General features: G+C 37.5%; 1 protein-coding gene and 1 pseudogene across 1 annotated transcript; both read right to left on the bottom strand.

Annotated features, from left to right (window-relative positions):
• Nucleotides 1-11,100: 11,100 nt before the first annotated feature.
• Nucleotides 11,101-15,408, bottom strand: LOC149188703 (uncharacterized). Its single transcript, XM_089410043.1, has 3 exons — nucleotides 15,117-15,408; nucleotides 13,233-14,789; nucleotides 11,101-13,148 (listed from the first exon to the last, which is right to left on the bottom strand). The coding sequence occupies exons 1-3, from the start codon at nucleotides 15,406-15,408 to the stop codon at nucleotides 11,101-11,103; spliced, it is 3,897 nt and encodes a 1,298-aa protein (XP_089266169.1).
• A 2,181-nt stretch (nucleotides 15,409-17,589) lies between these two features.
• On the bottom strand, nucleotides 17,590-19,590 carry LOC149188702 (caffeoylshikimate esterase-like; annotated as a pseudogene).
• Nucleotides 19,591-23,137: the final 3,547 nt, after the last annotated feature.

Below are 23,137 nucleotides of genomic sequence, written 5' to 3'. Positions count from 1 at the left end.
CCAAGTGTTCAACTTATGTTGAAATATCTTGTTTTATTGAATATAGCAATAGAGCTAATATGAAAGTGCATTCTAGTTGTTTATCATAATCTTAAATTTGTGTTATTATATATATCAAAAAGATTATGGGTTTTATTATTTATGTGCATTTTGGGGTTAACCAAGTTGTTTCATTACATTAAAGTATTGATTTTAGAAGGAAACACTATTTGTTTCACTTGAAAAAGTTTATGCTTTCCCAAGATACAACTATTTTTTTTTTAAATCCAAAGGTATAAAGTTTCATTATAGTTTTTAATTTTTTTAACACCGTGTTAATATTTTAGACTTTCCCATTCATATTTTTGGTTTGCTATCCTTTTCTATATATATGTGTTGTGTTTTTTCTTTGTTGTGTAATTTGTGCAATCTCAACAAACCAAAAACAAAGACAAAAGTATTTTATTTTTTGTACTTTATTTTGCTCTATGCATTATGCATTGTCAACAAATCATGAAGAAAGAGAAAACATGCATATAACTAAGCTAGCTACGATCTAACTATGTTATTATTAAACTTTGTATCTACTTTTATTTTTTTCAATTGTTTTTGTGTATGTCTATGTTAAAAAAAATTGCAAAAAAACATAAGAGTTTCTAGCGTAAACACACGCTTAAAAAAACTCACCTCTTTCAAAAAAAAATTAATATAGATTTTGCATTACTTATCTCAATTGAAAGTTACTATATTTAAAAAAAGCCTTAATTTAAAATCTTTATTTTCATTAAATTACTTTTTGACAAGAGGGCATGCAACTTTAAGTTATAAGATAACTTTATTATTAATTGTATTTCACACAAATTATAAAAGTTAACCACTAGAAAATAAGCTCAATGTTTTTTAATTTTTTTAAGCTATTTTTTGCATGATATTTTAATTTATAAAATAATTTTATTGTAAAAGTGATTCTCACTTATTTAAAAAAAATAAGTGACTACATGTTAAAGTATCTTATTTGTAAAAGTGAGCTTTAAAAAAAAAAAAAAAAAAACTAATCAATTTTATTGTAAATTTATCACAATGTGCACGATCCACTTTAGTTATCTTTTGTGTATTTGTTAAAAAATGCACAATTTTAACATTTGAGGTCTATTTTTAGTGTCATATTTTTTAAACTCCCTATTTCTTCACTTGTCAAATTAGTTAATTAAACCATATTACTTAAATATTTTATAATAGTTATTCTAAGTGATATTTTGCTTATAAGTTCAAATAATTTCTCATGAAAATATGGTATGGAGAATGTACTATGATGTAAATGACTTTACATAATTGCCTTGTAAAAAAGCTACCCCTAATAATGCCTAAAAAAAAATCACAGTATAACAAAAATGATGAAGAACATGGATTAATTGAAATTTCCATCTCTAGTATGACTTAGATGAAGCACAATGATATTTGTTCCCACCAGCTTGAAAACTAATTGGTTTCTTTAATTATGGTCATTTCTCTTATATTGAATATTATCTAGCTAAGTTTAAAACACTCAAACTTTTACTTGAAGAATGTAAAATAAAAAATAATGATGCTAAGTATGTATATGTTATTTTCATTAGGCTTGATAGTGCATATTTTATTTTAGTAGTTTCTTTTCACTCCACTAAAGAAGATTCGGAGGATGCTTACATGCCACTGTCTCTTGAATAATTTTGTGATTCTTTGATTAAAGAGAAAGATAAATTTTGCATCTTGGAGTGATCAACCCTGTAAGTATATCTACAAAATCCTAGCATCCCTAGAAAATGATAGATCCAAACATATAAACAACTAACATCCTCACAACATTTGGCAAAACAAGCATTCCAAACCATCTCATCTAGCTTCTACTCCCAATGGTGACAATCGACTTAAATCAAAAGTAAGAACACTAAGAGACATTGCAATTTTTGAGCAAGAGGGTCATCTCGAGTCTAATATTTCAAGATTTAGAAGAAACAATGAATAAGAACAACATCAATATTAATTCTTAGAGTCAATATCTCCTATCCTTCCAAATCCCATGTGACTTGTGTGTTTTAGGTTCAAGATGAATGGACCCAATTTTGAACTCGTATTCTCATAGACCTGCACTTTTTGCTCTTAGTTTTCCCTCTAATGTAACATCTACTTCTTCATCTAATGAATTGCTTGTTAATTTTAGAGAATATTTTTATATGGTTAAGGATAAACCATTTTTTCTACTCTTAATTAATGTAATACCAAATAAATATTTGAGGGCGATGATATATTTCTTAGTGTTGTAGGGTCCATAATAGCTTAACTAGATGATGATCATTTTAGTGATGTATAATGTGTTCCAAGTATATCCTATGGTATCCTATCAACATATTTATTTTCTCATTTAAGTGATTGTAAAATAGTAGAGTTTTTACCTCACCAAGTTATAATCAAGGATTTAAAAGATCCTAAGCATGTTTTACCAACTAGTCTTGATCATATTACCATGTTGTCCATATTTGAAAACTTTGGGTCATCATTTTTTATTTCTCATAGTGATGGATTGAGAAAAAATTGGTGTGAGAGATTTGATTTTCTAAACTATCACTCATTGTAGCAACTATATAATCAAAATGTTTTGAGTAGTCTTCCTTCAATTTCTTGCAAGGATGGTGGTTGTGCAAATTGCGTTCTTATCAAACATCATCAAGATAGTTTTGAAAAATGTGCTTCTTAGCATGTCCTAATCCCATTATAGTTTTTTCATATTAATTAGTGTGGTGTGCTTCCTTTGCCTTCTTTCTCTAGGTTCAAGTACTTTTTAACTTTCATTGATGACTTCTCTAAACAAGCTTGGTTTTATTTCTTAAAACTAAAAAGTGAATTTTTGGGCATGTCTTTTGCCTATAATTCCCTTGTAGAAAAACAATATGGACATTAATTGTAGAAGTTAGGGATAGAAAATAGAGGCAAATATGTTAACAATAAAATTACAACTTATTGCATTGCATAAGGCATTCAGATAAAACATGTCATTCGATATACACCACAAAAAATGGTGTTGTTGAGAGAAATAATTACACTTAAAAGGAAATGGAAAACTATATGATAAGAGATTATGTTGTCGTTCTAGGTGGAAGCCATTAATTATTATATTTACATAGTCAATAATGCTCCCACATAGGATTTAAAACATATAACACCTAAAGAAGCATGGAGTAAAATGAAACCAGAAGCGTGTATTTTTCATTTTATTTTAGTAAAGCATTGGCTCACATTCTTGATGAGAAAATGAATTTATTATAGGTTAAAAAGTGAGAAGTGCATTTCTATTAGATATTTTGAAGATGTAAAAAGTCATATACTTCTTCAATCTAATTCCATTGATTTTTTTTTATTGGGAGAGATGTTAGGTTTGATGAAAGTATTTTAGCATACAAACCTAATTTGGAATTTATGCCATCTTTGAATTTCAATCCACCTTTATGATTTATACCATAGGGTCGATGCATGAAGAAGGGTTATATTTTTGGGCCAAATGTGGCTATGAAATTTCAAATTCTTCCTCTTTTATCGAATTGAAGACCTCAAAATTCATACAAGCATTATGAATTTTTATCCAAAGTAAAAATACAATATGTGGAGAATTGTGTTGTTGTCGGAATGATATTTTTTGCCAAAAAAATAGTGTTGTTGATGTAGGAGAATTCAGCCCAAGGGAAAATCATTGTAAATATAGACATAGAGGGTCAAGCATTTTTAGAATTATTTTCCTAAGTTACAAGTCAGTTTAATATTTAGGCTGTTAAGAGTGATTAATTAGGTATTCTCAGAATAAATGAGAACATAGAAACTAGCGAGAGCTTTTAGGCATAAAAGCAATGAATGTGGACCATTAAGGGATAAGGAGGCTTTTTCTATTTTAAAACAGACTAAAGATAGAATAAAGCCTCAAGAGGCTTTTGTCATAGATGCATGCATGTAGAAGCTTAGGCTTTTGATCGTACCTGAAGGATCCAATCCAATGATTATTATAAATATGTATGTAAGCCTACGGGCAACAAGGGGGCCACTAGAATGGATAATCGGGCCTATGAGAGAGAGGCCACTGGTAGTGTTAATCTGGCCTGTGCAAAAGAGAAGTCCATTGGTGAGGAAATTCTGGCCTGTGTGTGTGTGCATGTATATGAGACCAAAGTGTCAATGTAAATTCATTACCTTCAGATTAATATATGCAGAGTTCCTGATGATGTTCGCACGTATGAAGTGCCTGCCCTATGATTGTTTATGATGTGTATGGGAATTAATGGGGTGCTGTTAATGTGTATGCGTATCAGACAGTTTGTTACTGTGTATCGGAAGTTGGTGAAATTCCCTTCTTTTTCTGCATAGTGCTTGATTAAAGCTTTGATGGTTATCTCCTTTGCACTGCTGCTTTCGTAGGCTCTCTAAGTCCTTTTATAAAGCTAGTGGAGAATTCTGTTTATGCAGAGGGCGCATGATATTTCCCTTAACCAGAACAGTATTCCAGACGTGAAGCATTATTAAGGTCGGTTCTTGCCCTTATCGGGTCCGAACCTTATTATCGCATCGGAGGAGAGGCTTCGAGGCTGCCGAAGTGGGAAGCTCCGACAACCGGAATGGAAATTCTTATAAAGAAGAGTATAAAGCCATATCGGGTCAAGCCCAAGGGAAAATCATTGTAAATATAAACATAGGGGGTCAAGAATTTTTAGAATTATTTTCCTAAGTTACAAGTCAGTTTAATATTTAGGCTGTTAAGAGTGATTAATTAGATATTCTCAAAATAAATGAGAACATAGAAACTAGGGAGAGCTTTTAGGCATAAAAGCAATGAATGTGGACCATTAAGGGATAAGGAGGCTTTTCTTGGTTTAAAACAGGAAAAGATGGAATAAAGCCTCAAGAGACTTTTTGTATGCATTGCATGTAGGAGTTAGAGCTTTTATTGGAGTAATTTAGGGGAAAGGATGGGATTAGTAATCCAATCCCAGTTTTATATATATGTATGTGAGCTTACGGGCAAGGAGGAGACCACTATAGTGGAAAATCTGGCCTGTGTGTGTGTGCGGGTGTATGAGACCAAAGTCTCAACGTAAATTTATGCTTTCTTATTAATATATACAGGCTCCTGATTGTGGTTGAATATTAGGTCTACCTGCCTATGCATGTGGGTGTAAACGAGACTGAGGAGTCTCGAGTGTAATTCTGCTTTTACATTAATATACAAAGATTCTGAGTTAATTCTGCCTGTGTCAATGATGTTGAAGAATATTTCATGATGTATGAATTATTGTGAGTTCGTAGGAATTTTGCAGGACACAGAGGAGGTAATTCCTTAAGAGGAATCCCAGTGAGCTCTTTGAGACAAGTTGCAGCGATTCAGAAGAATCGAATGGGATCCTTTAATCCATTAAAGAAGTGAAGTACCACAGGGATGTGTGATTTATGCATTTAGGGTAGTTCACCCTTCACTGCTGCTTCCGTAGACTCTCTAAGACCTTTTTATAAAGCTCTGTGTATAATTCTGTTTACACGGAGGACGAGCGAATTCTTACATAAGTGGAGCATTGGGCAGATGCGAAATCTTATTAAGATTGGTCCAGACCCATATCGTGTCTGAAACCAAACATCGCATTAGAGAGGGGCCTTTAGAATGGTCATGTGAAAGCTTCGAACTATCGGAGCCGAATTATTATAGTGCACGGCGTATAAGAGTTTCGGGTCCGAAAGGAGCCCGTAGCATGACTAAGTGGGTGAGCTCCGAAATCTGGAGCCGAAATATTATATAGGGTTTCCTAAAGAGCGTCGGGTCCGAAAACTCAGAACTGTACGTTCCGAGAACAGAACCCGAAATATTATATATCGCAATTAAAGGGTTCGTCGGGTCCGCAAGACCCATACATAATAGAACTCGCCAACAGCGAATCGCCGATATATATCGGAACCAAAATTAGTATAGGAGGGAACGTAAGGAGGCATCGGGTCTGCATCCCGTCGGAGGTTGGAGTTAAGGGATTGTTGCAATTGCCGAAAGCCAGAACCACCGGTATATATATAGGCGGAGTTATAATATTTGAAATCTGTGTGTACCAATTGGAGCGGGGTTTTATAATGTTTTCCCATGTATTCATATTAGATATGGTCGCGGGGCTTTTAAGACTTAATACGCATATTGCAATGTTTGCAATGGTTGAGGCTATGGGATTTAAGGCTTAGCTGATAGTTAATAGGGGGATGGATGGTGGCTTCTGATGGGTGTAAAAGCCCATATAAAAGGGATGACTCTATTTTAATGTAAGTCCATAGTTATAAAAGTAGAGAAGGCTTCCGATAGGGCCTTGTGGGTACAACCATAGGTCCAAACTTTGGGATTTATTTAAGAAAGGGGATTTTGGGCTTATACCCAGATCTCTTTTCATCAGTTGTATAATCTATAATTTTTCCATTAAATGCAATAGTTGTCCTTGAAAATTTTTGCACATCTTAAGAGGTATTTGTGTATTCGCGTAGCATAACTTAGTCTAAAATGTGTATTTTTTACATATATATATATATATATCTGTGTGTGTGTGTGTGTGTGTGTGTGAACATTATCTACACGGAGACAACTAAGTTTTCCATATTAAAATTCTAATTTTTTATGCAAAATTATATTTTCTAATATTTTTTGAAGTTGGCGAAAAAATATTTCAATTGCATTTTGTAGACACATGTGTTCACATAAAAAAAATTCAAATCTTTAAATGAATTGAAAAAACAATAGTACCATTTTGAGGAGGACTCGTAAATGAATATAGTGATATTTTTTGAAATTTTTTCGTTTTGTATATTTTATGATATTGATTTTTTATTCAGTCCCTTTGAAATTGTACAAAAAATTTCAAACATTATGTTTAAAAGAAATTAGATGAAAAATATCATATGAATTAGAAAGTTTCAAACTAATATGCCATTGGATAAAGCATTCTTTCTTGAATCCAACATGATCAACTCTGACACTTAAGGATAAATTCTCCCTAAATCCGCTAGGGTATAAAATAGGCTTGTAGAGAAATTTATAGAAGGGGTGCTAAAACTATGATTTTTAGGACCTCAAGAGCACGATCGAGTGCTTGATTTCAAAATTCAAATAGCTCAATCGAGCGTTAAAGAAACCCTCAATCGAGTAGTGAAGGTGGTTAACCAGCGGCTTGCTCGAGCTATAAGCTCGATCAAGCCATTAAAAAACTAACCACCCACCAACCGCTTGCCAAATTTTATTAATGTCATTTATGTTAAATGCTATGGATTAGCAACTCGATTGAGCATTTGGTGCCAACCAAGAAAAAAAAATTTGAATGTAGAAAAAATAACATCAAACATTCATTCATAAAGAAATATCAGAGCATGAAAGTTACAAAGGAATTCATAACAAACATGGGAAATTGGAGATTTGGATCTAGAAAAAGAAAGAAAATTCCAATCACAGAGAAAATGCAAGAAAAATATAGAGAAAGGATGAGAAAAATATGATAGACATTGAGAGAACAAGAAGATCATCAAATTCAAGAAACTCATGCAAATACAGATAACTCAAGTTATCTCACTTCTCATATTACTTGCTCCATATTGTATGCATTATGAAATATGATTGAAAAAAGGAAACAAATGGAGAATAAAACAATAAAACTAAGATAAAATAAGCATTCAAAGTAATACCATGTAGTTAAAAATTTATATGTAAAAACAACTAAAAAAACCTCTTGAAACCATGGTTTATTGGAATTTTTTAAACCACTTGAATTCATACAAATTATGAACCATCTTCGAATTGTAATGGTTTAGGATAACCCAAAAAAACTAAGGATGTGAATTAACTAAACAAAACCAGTGTAGCATAATTTTCATATATTATTTACATGAATTACAATTCATGGCAATTTATTTACAAGGGGGAATACAAAAAAGGCTCTCACGTAAGTGCTCCAAAACTTATAAACATTAGTTTGATTGATGCTTTATGTCCTTGTAGGAGTTAAAAGAGAGAAAATGTGTCAAGATCTACAAGTAGCAAGGGAAGCCCTCCTTCCAATGTGCATGTTGAGAAGACATTATTTGTTAAACATATATAACAACATTAAATTTTTGTGACATCCATCATCATATATAACATTTAATGGTTCCTTGAATCCTAAATGATGATCCCTACCTTTGAAAACCTCACAAGTTTCTTCTTTCAATTCTCACATGAAGGTTATGATAATTTTTTAAAGAGAACAAGTTTTTTAAAGACATACAAAGTGTAGTGTAGATTTGTGCTTCACCAAAAGGGAGTGTATTATTGCATATCATTATAATGCTCCATGGAAGGCTCATGTGATTAATCAATATTAAATTCATAACTAATAAATGCAAAATAAATAAATTAGCATGCATGTATTAATGATATGCTAGAAATGTTTACAATGGTAGTCTTCTTAGATAGTGGCTATCTAATGTCAATTAAATTCATCTAGTTGTTTCTCAACATGTAGTCTTGAAATATATTGCAAAGTATGGTTCAAAAGTATAAAGGAGGATCCTTATTTTAAACTTTGTCAAGTTTGATGAAAATAATTGAAAACATAAAATATATTGGATATCCATATTTTCACATGCATTAAAAATGTTCCTTGTAGAAGCATATAGTTTTTTAAATCCTCTTACCCCTCCTTGTGCACTACTTGATTGTTGTGTTAAATTTTCCATGTAAATTCTCCCAAAAAAACTCAAATCATTTGTGTCCCTCTTCACCACAAATGATAACAATGTACATTCATTGTTGATAAAACATTGAAGCATCTTCCTTGTTCACTAAATCACCTAAAGCCTCTAAATTTTGATTTCTTTTTGTTTTGTTATCAACAATTTCATTAGCTTTCTCATACTTATCCCCCATTTCTTCCATTTTCTTTTTGGAATTGTGAAATTCTCTATAGTTATGATAATTTCTTCCTTTAAGAAATTTATTCTTACTATTTTTTTATAGTAATTTTAATTACACGTTTTAAAACGCTAAATGATATGGTGCTTCTGATGAAGAAAAACATTTCCAACTAATTTGATATTGTATAGTAGGCTTTCAAATATTAACATACTTAGAAACTAGTTGAATAGGTTCCTTCTTGTATCATGGTGTGTGTATTTATGTATTGTATTGTTTTTTAGTCACAAATTATTTTATAGTTTATTAAATTTGTAGAAATTTACAGATATAGATTTTGTTTTCTCTCATGAAATAAACTTGGCCCTTCAATTAGGTAATCACTAGCTTGCTTTTTCAAGAATCTCTCATTCTCTCAAATTGAAAAGATTTGCCTTATCACTAAGTTAGTAATAATTCCCTCTGAAATATGTATTTAGACTTCATATATAAGAATATAAACTTAATTTATATTAGACTTTAGTTCAGCAACGTTGCAAATTATTATACAATATCTTCTTCATCGAATTTTCTATATCTTCATCCTCTTCTCATATTTTATCCACTCTCTTTGGATTCTTTATTAAACTCTCCAAATCTTCTAATTTTATTCCTAACAACTATTATTTTTTAATTACTTAAATTTATTTCATTCTCTTCTCTTTTTTTTTTTGTAAGTCAGAAGTTATATTATAGCACAAAATATAGTACAAAAAATATGCCTAGGCAGATCGAGAGCAAAGCCAGACTGATAGACAAATCCAAACCAACTGCTCAAAAGATTCAAAAGATAGCTAAGGGCACACCACGTAGGGAGGCCAAAACTGAGAGCATCTGCTCAATGAACCGACACAGAAAAACACTTGACAGTACATAGACGCAAAGCTAGAAAACAAAAGGCCGAAGCCTGAACCAGAAACAGAGAGAACAGACCGAGGGAGGAAGCTAGATGAACTTTCCCATGTGACTGATAGTGTCCAGGCCCACCTCCAGAACGTGCTTATCCACTTTGGCCTGCAGGGCTTCAATCGGCTCGTTCTCCTGCACCTCCGTAGTCTTGTGCTGCTGCTTTGAGCGGTCTGGACACACGGTATTCCTCAGTATTCTGATAAGCAGTGTGAGTTTCTTGTTAACTGTTTCAACTGCTTCATGCACAGTTGTAATGCGACGGTCCAGCGAGCTGTTGTAGTCTATGATTTTTGCCATCTGGGCCTCAGTCAAATTAATTTCATTCACCACATGCTCTTTATCTTTGTCGTTAGATTCCAGGGCTTTGGCTAAGAGGGTTTTGATGCGCCAATTTTCTGCTTTAGTTCTGACATATTGTGTGGCTCGCTTCGAGGGAGTACCGGGGTCCTGAATCCAGTTTACCTCGCCCGCCATGTCTTCCTCAGTCCGCCGAGCCTCCTCCTCTTTCACTTTGGCTTCCAGCTCGGCCACCTTTCGCTTATTCCTGCTGGCCGTTCTCGTCTCATACATAGTCTGCGCCTCGCGCAGCTCATGGTTAGCAGCCGCAGACCTACAGCTTCCCGTATCCATGACTTGCGCTCTGTGCTTATCCCGGCTGATACGAATGCCAATGAGCGAAACTCTCTCAGCGTCTTTGGAGATAAGAGTAGGTAAACCAGGGTCCCGGCAGTCTGATATATAGTGTATCCCCATGTTATTTCGTATGAAGCTTGTCCCTGTCCATCGCCTAGTGGGAGTACTGTAGTAATAAATTGGGGTGATGGCCGCACAAACCGAGCCAATCCAAGCCGATATTACATTAATGTTGCAAATCTTCATCCAGCCAAAAATGCACCAAGTGTCCCGTTCATTTGTGCTGCTGCTACGGTTAATTCGGTGGTGTGACTTTTCATAATTGCCAGCTTGGCTGGCCGGCTTGTGCCAAGACCCAGGCCGAATCGCCCCTCCCAATATTATCATAAAAGCTGCTGATATTTTTCTATACGGAAACGTACCAAGCGTCCCGTCTCCAGTTCTTTTGATGCTGTTAAACCTGCGGTGTGATTTGCTATGATTGTTGTTCTGGCTGTCCTGCTGCCGCCAAGAATGCCACCGCCACTTTTGTTCTATCATCCAGCCCCCGTGGAGATTACTTCTGCCGTTACCGGTTTCTCCACTTATCCGGTACCTTGACCAGAAACCGTTATCGGCTAAGCTCGATCGGCTTCGGTTAAGTCCTTCTCTGCCAGCTGTGCACATGTTGTTTTAAGAATAGGGCAGTCCACCTCCTGCCAACACCTGTCCCAAACTCTGTCCTGGTTGTCCACGCCGAAGTTTGCCAGATGGTCTGCCAACCCATTCGCTTTCCTTCTGATCGTTTGGAACACTAAGCCTCCCATTCCTTCCAACAGCTCCGCGATACTCTCAGTGACCTTAGCCAGCCTCCAGTGGTTAATGGCTTTGCTAGCCTTGGTTCCTGCCTGAATGCGTTTGGCCGTAGAGATAACTAGTGAAGAATCTCCTTCCACAATTACATTGCCTCTTCGAATTGTCTTAAGAATTCTCAGACCCTGTTCGAGCGCAGCAAATTCCATTTCGTTGTTTGTGCTCTCTCCTAGCGCCCTGCAATATATATGTAAAATTTCTCCATTCTGATTGCGAATTACGCCTCCTATACCTGCTTTACCTGGGTTCCCCCTTGAAGCTCCATCAAAATTCAGTTTTAGACCTCCGATCGGCGGACGTTGCCATCTTATGATTTGCGAGGAAGGTGGTGGCCTGTTCACCGACGTCGATGGATTGCTGGAGACCTCCAGATGAAAGCTCTTCAGGATGCGTAAGTCCTGAGCTGACGGTTTCTCATCCTGTTCTGCTTTACATTTTGTCTGAATAAGCTGTTGGATATTAGCTAGAATTGTTTCTTTAGCAAATTCTATATTTTTGTGTTCATCTTGAAATGTTCTGCGATTACGCTCCTTCCATATAGTCCATAACATAAACCCTGGGATGCATTTCCATATGCTATTAACTCTTCGAGACTGTGAGAAGTTTTTTCTCCAATTGAGAATTGTTCCGTGAATGGATTCCCTGTCACGGTCAGATTTGCCGAGAATACTTTCCATCCAATTCCACAGCTGGTTTTCCCACTCACAAGAGTTAAAAAGGTGATTCATAGTTTCCACATCATTAGTGCACATTGGGCATCTTGAGGGTCCCCTGAAACCTTTTTTATACAGATTTTCCCAGGTTAGAGTTTTCCTTCTCATCAGCAGCCACAGAAAAGTTCTGATTTTCGGCCAGAAGAGGTTGTCCCATACCTTGTTGCACCAGGGCATGACTTCAGGCTGCTCTTCCTTTTCTATTATGCTCCTGGCTTCTTTCAGGGAGAAATTTCCATTGCCATGCAGACCCCATCTCAGCTTGTCATTCTCTTCTGCTTTTCGAATCTTCCTTTTGAGAATTTTGTGATTCAAAAGCTGAATGTTCTCCCTTGTGTTCTCGTCAATGTCTGTGTTGAAGATCATCCACTCCCTCCAAATCGGATCTCTACTGTTAGGGTTCCAGTACTGGTTAACTCTGTGTTTACCTTCATTTTGATTTATCTGCTTCAGGAATGCAAGCTCTGGGGATTCCAATTTAGGGAGTTGCTGCCAGGCATCCTCCCAGAAAAGAGCCTGGCTTTCGTTCCTTATCTCCCAGAAACTGTGTTCCTGAACTATATTTCTGTTGTTTTTGGCATGGTTCCAAATTGGCGAGCCAGCAGGGACGTCCTGAATTCTTATGAGGTCCTGATCATTATATTCCGGCAGGTACTTCTCCTTCCAATGTTTGGCCCAAGGTAAGCTTGTATCAGTTATCCATTTCCACCAGATTTTGGCCCCACAAATTCTGTTGACCACTAGGGGATCGGCTAGATTTAAACCACCTCTGTCCTTTGGTTTGCATAGTTTCTGCCACGCTACCAGAGACCATTTTTTCTTGTCTCCTTTTCCATTCCACAAAAGGGATCGTTGTATTGTTCTCATCTGATCCATGATCCCCTTAGGAGCTGAGAGAATTGATAAAAGGTATTGAGGAATGGCCTGCAGGACAGCTTTAGTTAAAGTAAGCCTTCCTGCGAAATTTAGAGCTCTGTTAGTCCAGTGCTTGCATTTCCTTTCCATACTGGCAAGAACTTTTTCCCAATGAGCCTTCTGCCATGGTTTGAGAGTCAGAGGGGCTCCAAGATATTTCGAAGGAAGGGATCCAATTCGAAATCCTAGAAGCCGAGACAGGTGAATCTAGATTTCCTTATGAGTGTTGAAAAAGAAGATTATGGACTTGGAGAAATTAATCTCCATACCCGAGGCGTTGCTGAACAAGTTGAGGATATCCCTGTAGGCTTGCGCTTCTTTCACTGTGGGAACACCATGTAACATGGTGTCATCCACAAACTGTTGATGTGTTGTGGCTGGAATTGATCTGATAGGTTGAAGACCTTTAATATGGCCCTCTGCTTTTTTCTTGGCGATAATTCTGCTCAGGCCTTCCATGAGAATCACAAATAAAAAAGGGGATAGGGGGTCACCCTGTCTAATACCTCTCGAGGGAGAGAAGGGGACTGAAGGAGCGCCATTCACCAGGATAGAAAATCTTGGTGATTTAACTAGAGCCAGCACCCATTTTATCCATTGCCTGCTGAACCCGAACGCTTCTAATACTGCTTCCAGGTAGTTCCAGCTTACTTTGTCATATGCTTTAGATAGATCTAGTTGCATAAGCATTCCTGCTACTTTCCTTGACTGAAGTGAGTGAATCATCTCCTGTGCCATCAAGATGTTATCTAAAATTTGCCTGCCTTCAACGTAGCCAGATTGCTCCTGCGATATTATGCCCGGTAGTATTGACTTCAACCTGTTGGCAATGACCTTAGATATGATTTTGTAGATGACATTACATAATGCAATGGGTCTGAACTTTTCCGGTTTATTTGCTTCTTCAACCTTAGGTATGAGAGCAATGAAGGTAGAGTTCAAAGATTTCAAGATGGAACTAGATCGTCTGGAGTCTTCCACCACCTCCCAAACTTCCTGCTTGACAACGTGCCAGCAGGCCTTGTAGAAGTTGATGGTAAATCCATCCGGCCCTGGAGCTTTATCGTTGGGCATGCTCCTCACTGCTTCCTCAACTTCTTCCAGAGATATTACTCTCCGAAGGGCCCAGTTTTGATCATGTATGATAGATTTAGGAATGGCATTAGTAATTTCCTTTATAGCTTCCTCTCTATTGGTTCCCGGTTCTTGTGCTATGGAGCAGAAGTGGTCCGATAACAGAGCTGATATTTCAGTGTGATTCTTAAGGACCTCCCCTTCATTGTTTTTTAGTTCTAAGATCTTGTTTGTGCTTCTATAATCCATGGCCGACCTATGAAAGAACTTAGTGTTCTGCTCCCCTTCTTTCAGCCATTGGATTCTCGATTTCTGTTTCCACAAAGTCTCTTCTTGCTTGCATCTGCTGTGCCACTGTTGAGTGAGCATTTTTTCTTGCTCAGAAGTTTCCTCGCTTCTGTTTCCTACTGTACCTTCCCTTTGAATCTGTTCCAGCTTGTTTTCTATGATACTTTTCTCCTGAAAGATGTTTCCAAACACTGTTTTGTTCCACTCTTTTATTCTATTTTTAATGGTTTTTAGCTTTTTTTGGAGGTTGAACATTTTGGAACCTATTTCTTCCGCCGGTTCCGACCACCACTGCTCAACCATCGATAGAAAATTTGGATGGTCTAACCAAAACTTTTCGAATCTAAAGGGCTTATTCCTGGGGGTACCCTGAAGTTCGACAATGAGTGAAATAGGCCAGTGATCCAAACCTCCACTTGGGAGGATATCCGATTCGACTGTTATTCCATCCAATAATATGCTTTCTGAAATTAAAAAACGATCAAGTCTGGAGGCTATTAATCTTTCGCCCCCCCTTCTGTTGTTCCAAGTGAATTTACCACTCTTAGGGTGAACATCCACCATCTTGGCACTATCAATAAAACTTGTGAAGGCATCTGCATCCCTGTTAAGTTTCCTTAGGCCTCCTTTCTTTTCCAGAAGGGTGGTAATCATGTTGAAATCCCCCCCCAGAATACATTTGGAATTGGGGTGTCTTTCAATGAGTCTAGAGATCGAAGATAGGAAACTTATTTTGTCTTCTAATAACTGAGGGCTGTAAATGTTAATACATAAGAAGGATCTAGAATTACCTGTGGGTTGAACCTCCATCGCAATGAAATGTTTACTTGCCTCCGCTGATAAAATCCAGATTACCCTTGTGTCCCAAAACGTAGCCAGGCCTCCTTCACGACCTTGACTCTCGATCTCCAGGACTTCAAAATTTCTCCCCAGCTTGATGCGAATGCGTTCAATGCTGTCTCTGTTACATTTAGTCTCTTGTAGGAACAATATTTCCGGTTTGTATTTCTGCATTTTCCTCTTTAGAACTCTCTGCTTAGCCTGGCTGTTAAGCCCCCTTGCATTCCATGATACAATCTTCATGATAAAACAATTTATTGGAAGGACGGGAAGGCGCTTAGCACCTTTATCTTTCCTGCGTTACATAGCATCTCACCCAGCTCCTGCAGTACTTCTCCACTTGTTTTGCGGCCCCTGCATCGTTTCTGCTTCGAACCTGAGGTTCTTCCCAGAAGGCTCTTGGTGTAGAGGCTACTGCCTTTGACTATTCCTAACTTCCTATTTTGTTTTTCTAGTTCAGATTTTTGCCGTGCTATGAATAAATCATTAACCTTCTTGATTTCCTCATCCGACGCTGTTTCAATTCCTTGAGTCCTCCAGCTTTCAGCAATAGCAGGGAGGTTTAGTCCTTCATAAGTTAGGGCCTCTTCCAGCTCTAAATCCTCACTCCCTCCTTCACTGGTAAGCATATCTGTTTCTTCTTCCGTTTCTTCAGTTCTCTCTTGCATTTGGATTTCATTGTTGAAATCTCCTTCCTCAGTTTCTTTCCTGGTTGGTTCTTCCTTTCCTTCATGCCCTGCGTCCTCAGTCGATGTGTTGTGCTTATCCTCTGAATCCGTTTCAAGGTCTAGGACACCGAAAGAGTTGTTGAAGTTGTTTCTATTTGTGTTGCCTTTGTAAGCTCTTCTTCTGTTGGCTCTTTGTCTGTTCTTTGGTTTAATGAATGAGTCTTTGTCTTTGTTGTCTTGCACTGTTTCAGTTTCTGCCTCCTTCTTGTTCATCGGGCAGTCTCTCATTAGATGCCCATGCTCGTGGCATTTGCGACAACAAAAGGGTATCTGCTCATAGTCTATGGCCTGAAAGTATTCCTCATCCCTGTATTCTAGCCATAATCCTTCGTGCAGCGCGCCAGAGACATCCATTTCAACACAGATTCTGGCATAGGAGGTATATCTTTTCTGTAGTGTTGCCTCTGATGCCTTAATGAAGGTTCCCAGTTTGTCACCAATTTGTTTTAACGCATTCAAGCCCCAGTAGTCAATCGGGAGGGAGAACAGTCTGATCCAGACTGGGACTTGAGTGAAAGATTCCTTTTATGGGACGAAGTTCGGCTTCCATGGTCTCATGTACAGACCCGCTGAAGCCAGAAAGTATGGACCACCATCGAATACTCGGTCTTTATCTTCTAGATTAGAAAACACTACCGTGAAAAAACCTTTTGCACCCAGATGAAGCTGAACATCCCCTCTCAGCTTCCATTGTTGTCTTATCCATTGGCACAGAGTTCTTTCTGATGGCCAGACTCCCATAAATTTACAGATAATGGCATGTTCCACCATGTGTTCCCTATAAGCCTGGATCTCTGGATCATTGATTATTACCCTCAGATTATCGTTCTTTTTGGGCTTGCAAGCTTTGTTAGTTGTGGGATTCTTGTTGGGGTTTGCGCTGGTTTCCCCCTCCTTCTCCGGCTGTCCCTCATCATTGTCTTTTTGCTCTTTGTCTTCTTCTGATTGTTCTCCCTTGTTCTTTGAAGAGTTGGGTATTGCGGCGGTTTTGTCTTTAGTATTTGTCCGGTCCTGTGTTATGAAACCAGCTCAAGAAAAGATAGAAAAGATAGATCAACGCCTTAGAATCATCCAAGAATTGTTCATTTATGTAATGTAAAGGAGGTTGCCCCCTCGAAGAGGCTGCCCATATAGAAGGAAAATTGTCCCTCTATATTGTTTCATATATTTTTCATTGTTTTTTTTAATATCATTTTTGTTAATTCATATAGGTGGAGATAAATGAGAGGCACAGTAAAATTTTAATCATTATTTAGTAAAAAAATTAATTTAAATAGAATTAAACCATTAATTTAGATATACAAGGAAGTTATTGCTTTTAATTTTATCCATTAATGAAGTGGCCACCCCTACGAGAGTTTAGACCATGGGATCAAAAGAATAGTTTAGACTAGCGGATCAAAGGAATTAATTAGAAAAAAAAATTAAAATACCCCATTCCAATAAATGGGAGGGCTATTGGCATAAATATCGACCCATCTGGTTGAAAACAATAAACCACATAAAATAATTTCAACTCTGATAATTGCGCGCAACCTGTTGCCATTTACAGCGAATGGTCGGTTCCGGGATGCAAAAAGCCTTTCACAACGCACTCCACTCCACGACACATCCGTTTGCCGTTTATTATACGATTTTATCATTACCACCACTCCTGCTCGCTTCCCCTTGCAATACATCACTCATTTACTTTAACTTATTTAATGATTGACCAGGATAGGCTGTCGTTGGCAGCCTTCCGTTCACTTTCCACTACCATCGTGGTGGAATCTGCCGAATCCGTATTGCTCTCTGGATGGATGTTTTCGGGGCGCCCTACTGCTTCACTTGTCTTGCCTAACCATGCAGTAATGTCTGAAAACACTAACTCTATGTGTTCTGGAGGTTCTCCATATGTCAATCCATGCCACATATTGGGATACAGCTTCAGCGTCCTGGCTGTGCTTTTGGCAGAAGCATACAGTAATTTGCTCACAGACGGGCTTGTCACTCTATCGGCTTCTCTATGAACAATCAGAAATGGCAAGCTCACCTGCATCATATAATTCATAATGATTGTGATGGTGCATTTAATTAAAGGGAATTACTAAAGGCAGCTGCACAAAGTTGCAGATTGAATTAAATGTTCGAGTATGGTACCTCGTCCAGTCGCTTCTCTATGTCCACGCTGATCGTGAGAAGCTCGCAAGCTGTCTTTAGACTAGGTCGACCTTGATAAACTAAAGGATTTGCGTGCTTATGTGCAGATATTAGAGAAAATAACAGATCATGAAAATTAATTAGGAATTCGACAAATTGCGTACAATTCATAAATAGGAGACAAACAAGTAATACGATTCACTACCTTCTGTTTCAATTCTGGTTCCTTGAAGCCAACGTCTACAATATCCTTAGTGGGTACAACCTTCCACGTTGGGATTATTGCAGTTAGCATCTTCAATATGCTTATAACCAGGGGGTGAAGCTTTAACTCTTCTGATATCTGTTGCAACAATAAACAAGGTGAGTGCGCATATAATAATTCAACCATGCAATGTGAAATATTAATATAATTTATGCCTTGCACATAGGTGCAACAAGAACAGCTCCACTCCAATAGTTAGGCTGCTTTCTATGGATGAGAAGTGCCACTGCTCCTCCCATTGATTCTCCATAAAGGAACCTCGTTTTCTCCCTATACTCACCGCGTTCTGCAATGTAGCTATCATACTTTCTTATTACCAGTTGACAATAATTACCCAATAATACATAACAGCGACGCTCCAGAAAAAAGTTATACAATCCGTTACAAGGTCATCGAAGTGTTCTATGTAACAGCGTCTTCCAGCAGATTTGCCATGCCCTTCATAATCTAATACCAAATACTGCATACCCTGCCTTTGCAAGCCTCACTCCTGTGTCTGATAATAGGTCCAATTGGGTTATTAATTTTATAGCTAAATTAAGACGAAATTTTGGTAAAACCACTCTAACAAATATTGTTCATTTATGAACATCCTGGTCATATTTACTTATATTATTCCAGGGAAAAGAGTTAGAAGTACCTTCCATGAAAATGCTGCAGTCCATGCCATAGGCTGCAAGCACAAGAAGAAAACAAATTACACAACAGAAACTCGAAATCCTTAACGAATTTACGAAGTGGCGAATCCATGGTTTCGTGACTAGGTTGCGTTATGATGTGGACGATGAATTGGGAAGCTGACCGTGGCAGAGACATATGATGGCTTTGGCTTCGTTATCTGCAGGTAACCATCTGCAAGTAAAGAGCTTCACTCGCGAACTTTCAATGAACTCCTGGATGAGGATTTCGTTTAAAAGAACATTAGTAGTGGAAATTTATCAGTCTCGTGAGACACTGACCCAATATTAAAATCTCACCTTCACAGCTATTGATTATTTGAGTTTAATAACAAGAAATAATCATTTCATATGTATAATAAACTCCTTTGGTCGAGACATGAGAACTTGCCTAAGATCTTGGCTGGATTCTCTTTAATTGCTTTTTATCAAATTTTTACTTTCATAAATATATTTCCAAAAGAATTTCATCCCTTTCAACACAATTTGTATAGAAATTTGATCCTCTCAATAATGAATAACCTAAAAAGTTAAATTTACGAACTGTTTCTTTTATGTTACTGCCGTTATTTACCTCTTCATAGTCGACGAGGCCACTGAGTTGCACCCCTGACATGTCCGCCGCCGCCTGGAAACGAAAATCAGTAGATTCAGATACTGTCATAGAAAAGTTAACGTAACTCCGCATTTGCCACGCAATAATCCTTGAACTGCAGAAATAAAGGCCTAAAAGATTGGCTCCAGAGTTGCAACCCTAGCATGCAGGCAGGACGTTCAGATAAATTTTCTGCGTTTCTTGGCACGCAATATTCTTCGAACTATACGAGTGAAAGACTTAAAGGCTGGGTCCAATAATAAAGCAAGTACCCGAAACCTGAAAAGAAAGTATAATACTAATACTATCAAATCTAGCATATCTAGCATAAGTAGATTTTCTTCCTCTCTTATCAATCTTATGCCATCAAATCTGTTGTTGGGGATTTTTATGTCAAAATCCCAAAAACAAAATCACAGAACAGAGAGACAATGCTCTGTTTCAAACATAGGATCTTTAACACAAGGAAGCTTTAAAACAAATCACTGAGAACAGAGTATTGAACACACATATAAAGGATTTGTATTCAAAATAAACTGATACAAAACTCATCCTCTTACCAGTGATTCACCAAGAGACTACTTCAATTGCAGTTCCAAAAGCAAAATATTCAAACTATTACAAATCTGCACAAACAGAAAACATTTCTGCACTACTGTGCATTCCTCTCACATTGCTATATTATGCTGCTGCGTATATATTTTTACTTCGCAGTGCTGTGCATTACTATTCTCTTACATGGGCGCTGGTGCGTCTCCCCTCTTCACACTCATCATAAAAAAACATTACATATATATATGACAACAAAAGAAGGACTTGCATGCGTTTTCACTTGGCATGCTTCCGTAAAAGAAATAGTAAAATTAAATGGTTTTACCAACCTTTTCTTGTGTCCATACTACGGCTGAAATAAAATTAAAAATTTCATCAACACTTACCAACCCACAGTAAATAGCATTTACTGTTTTACTGACATTGTAAAACTTTTACTTCACATAAAATTTCATTTAATGCTGGCCTGTACTTCAACCATTGACTTCATTTAAATCGCATCGCAGAATCCCATTTGGTCGGAACACAAAATTGGGGCACACACATATGGTGCGATCTGCGATATGCGATCGGATCGCATCGCACCATCGCAATCGGAGAAATCAAGTGAACAGACGAAGGCTCCAAGCATACTTGCGATTTGCGATCTGCGATCTCATCGCATCGCAAGGATAAGGAAAAACAGTTTGATGCTGCTGTTTAATTTTTGCTGCAGTTGAAATTACAATTTCAACACTCCCCTTTAATTTCAACTGCTGGGTTATCAATCATACCCAGGCGCTTCCTTAAAGACTCAAAACTTTTCTGATCTAATGGCTTTGTCAGAATGTCTGCTACCTGTTCTTGAGTGTTGCAATGTTGTAAAACAATTTCTCTGTTGTTCACTAATTCTCTGATGTAGTGAAACCTTGTATCAATGTGTTTTGTTCGCTTGTGAAACACAGAATTCTTGGTCAACGCAATAGCACAACTATTGTCACAAAAAATAACTGTTTCTTTTGCCTGCTCTTGGCCAAAGCTCCTCAACATTCTTCTCATCCACACTGCTTGACATGCTGCTGTTGTAGCTGCCACGTATTCTGCTTCTGCTGTAGACAACACCATAATTGGTTGTTTCTTGGAAGCCCATGAAATGGCTCCTGAACCCATGTGAAAGACATAACCGGATGTGCTTTTCCGATCATCCACACTTCCAGCCCAATCGCTATCGGTGTAGTCAACTAAATCTGAATTTTCTGAAAAAGTATATAAAATGCCAAATCTTTTTGTACCTTTGACATACCTCAGAATTCTTTTTGCCGCCTGCCAACGTACCTCTTTTGGCCTCTCCATGAATCTGGAAATCAAACTAACAGCAAACATTATGTCAGGCCTAGTTGCAGTTAAATACATAAGGCTGTCAACTATGCTCTTGTACAAACTAGGATCAAAATCCTTGTTGTTGTCCTCTTTGCTGAGTTTTAATCCCATTACCGTGGGAGTGTTTGCTGCTTTGCACTCTTGCATATGGAATCTTTCCAACACTTCTTTTACATATTTTGCCTGTGAGATAAAAATCCCATTTTCATTTTGATCTACTTCTATTCCTAAGAAGTATCTCACCAAACCCATGTCAGTCATCTCAAATTCCTCTTTCATAACTGATTTGAAGTTTTCAATGAGGTAGCCATCATCACCTGTAAAAATAACATCATCAACATATAAGACAACAATTAAAATTTTTCCATTCTTTTCTTTGATGTAGACGGTGGGTTCTCCCTCACATTTGTCAAATTCATTTTCCAGTAGATAGGAGTCTATTCTACTGTACCACGCTCTTGGCGCTTGCTTCAGCCCATAAAGAGCTTTCTTCAATCTGCACACTTTGTGCTCTTGGCCTTTCTTCTCATAGCCTAGTGGCTGTTCAATCTAAACCTCCTCCTTTAACACTCCATTTAGGAATGCCGACTTCACATCCATTTGGTAAACTTTCCATTTGTTTTGTGCTGCTATGGATAGCACTACTCTCACGGTTTCCATTTTTGCAACCAGTGCGAAAGTTTCCTCATAATCTCTTCCATACTGCTGCTTGTATCCCTTGACAACCAGCCTTGCCTTGTGTCTTTCAATTTTGCCTTCAACATTGCACTTGGTCTTATAGACCCATTTGACTCCAATGACTTCCTTACCTTTTGGTAGCTCAACCAAATCCCATGTCTTGTTTCTTTCTATGGCATTCATCTCCTCATCCATAGCTTCTATCCATTTCTTATCTTTAATAGCATCTTCGAAATGAATAGGATCATCAACATGACAATACAAGGCAAATAAGGAATTCATTCCTTCATTATAAATGTCACTTAAGTTTCTAAATTTCTTACCTCTTTCACTTGGTGTGCAAGTGCTTGAAGATGCACTTGAATTTCCTCCTTGTGGTGTGCTTGGAAAATCACTCTCATTTCTTCTCAAAGGTGTCTCTTGCTGTCCTTGTGTTGGCGCTGTTGTTTGGGGAGGTGTTTCAGCCATCTCTTCATGATCTTCGTCATGAGACAAACAGTTTTTAACATTAACTGTTTTCTCTATGCTTCCATCCCAAGCTTCCTCCTCAATAAAATGAACATCTCTGCTCACAAAGAATTTCTTGATAGATGGGATATACAACCTGTAAGCTTTGGGTTCCTCACTGTATCCAATGAAGATACATTTCTCCCCTTTGTTGTCCAACTTCCTCCTTAGCTGATCTGGAATGTGTGCATAGGCCACACATCCAAAAACCTTCATGTGGGTGACTCCTTGCTTTCTCCCACTCCATGCTTCTTCCGACACTTTTTTCATCACAGCTTTTGTAGGACACCTATTCAAGATATATACTGCACAGTTTACGGCTTCGGCCCAATAATCATTTGGCAAATGCTTTGCCTTCAACATGCTCCTCGCCATATCCATAATGGTCCTGTTCTTCCTTTCAGCAACTTCATTTTGCTGTGGGGTGTACCTCGCTGTAAATTGCTTATGTATTCCATTTTCTCTATAAAAA

This window comes from Pinus tabuliformis, chromosome 3_1, assembly GCF_031772625.1.
Source record: "Pinus tabuliformis cultivar Carrire ecotype Pingquan chromosome 3_1, CPIR1, whole genome shotgun sequence".
Lineage (NCBI taxonomy): Eukaryota > Viridiplantae > Streptophyta > Pinopsida > Pinales > Pinaceae > Pinus > Pinus tabuliformis.
This window is presented reverse-complemented; position numbering and strand designations above follow the sequence as displayed.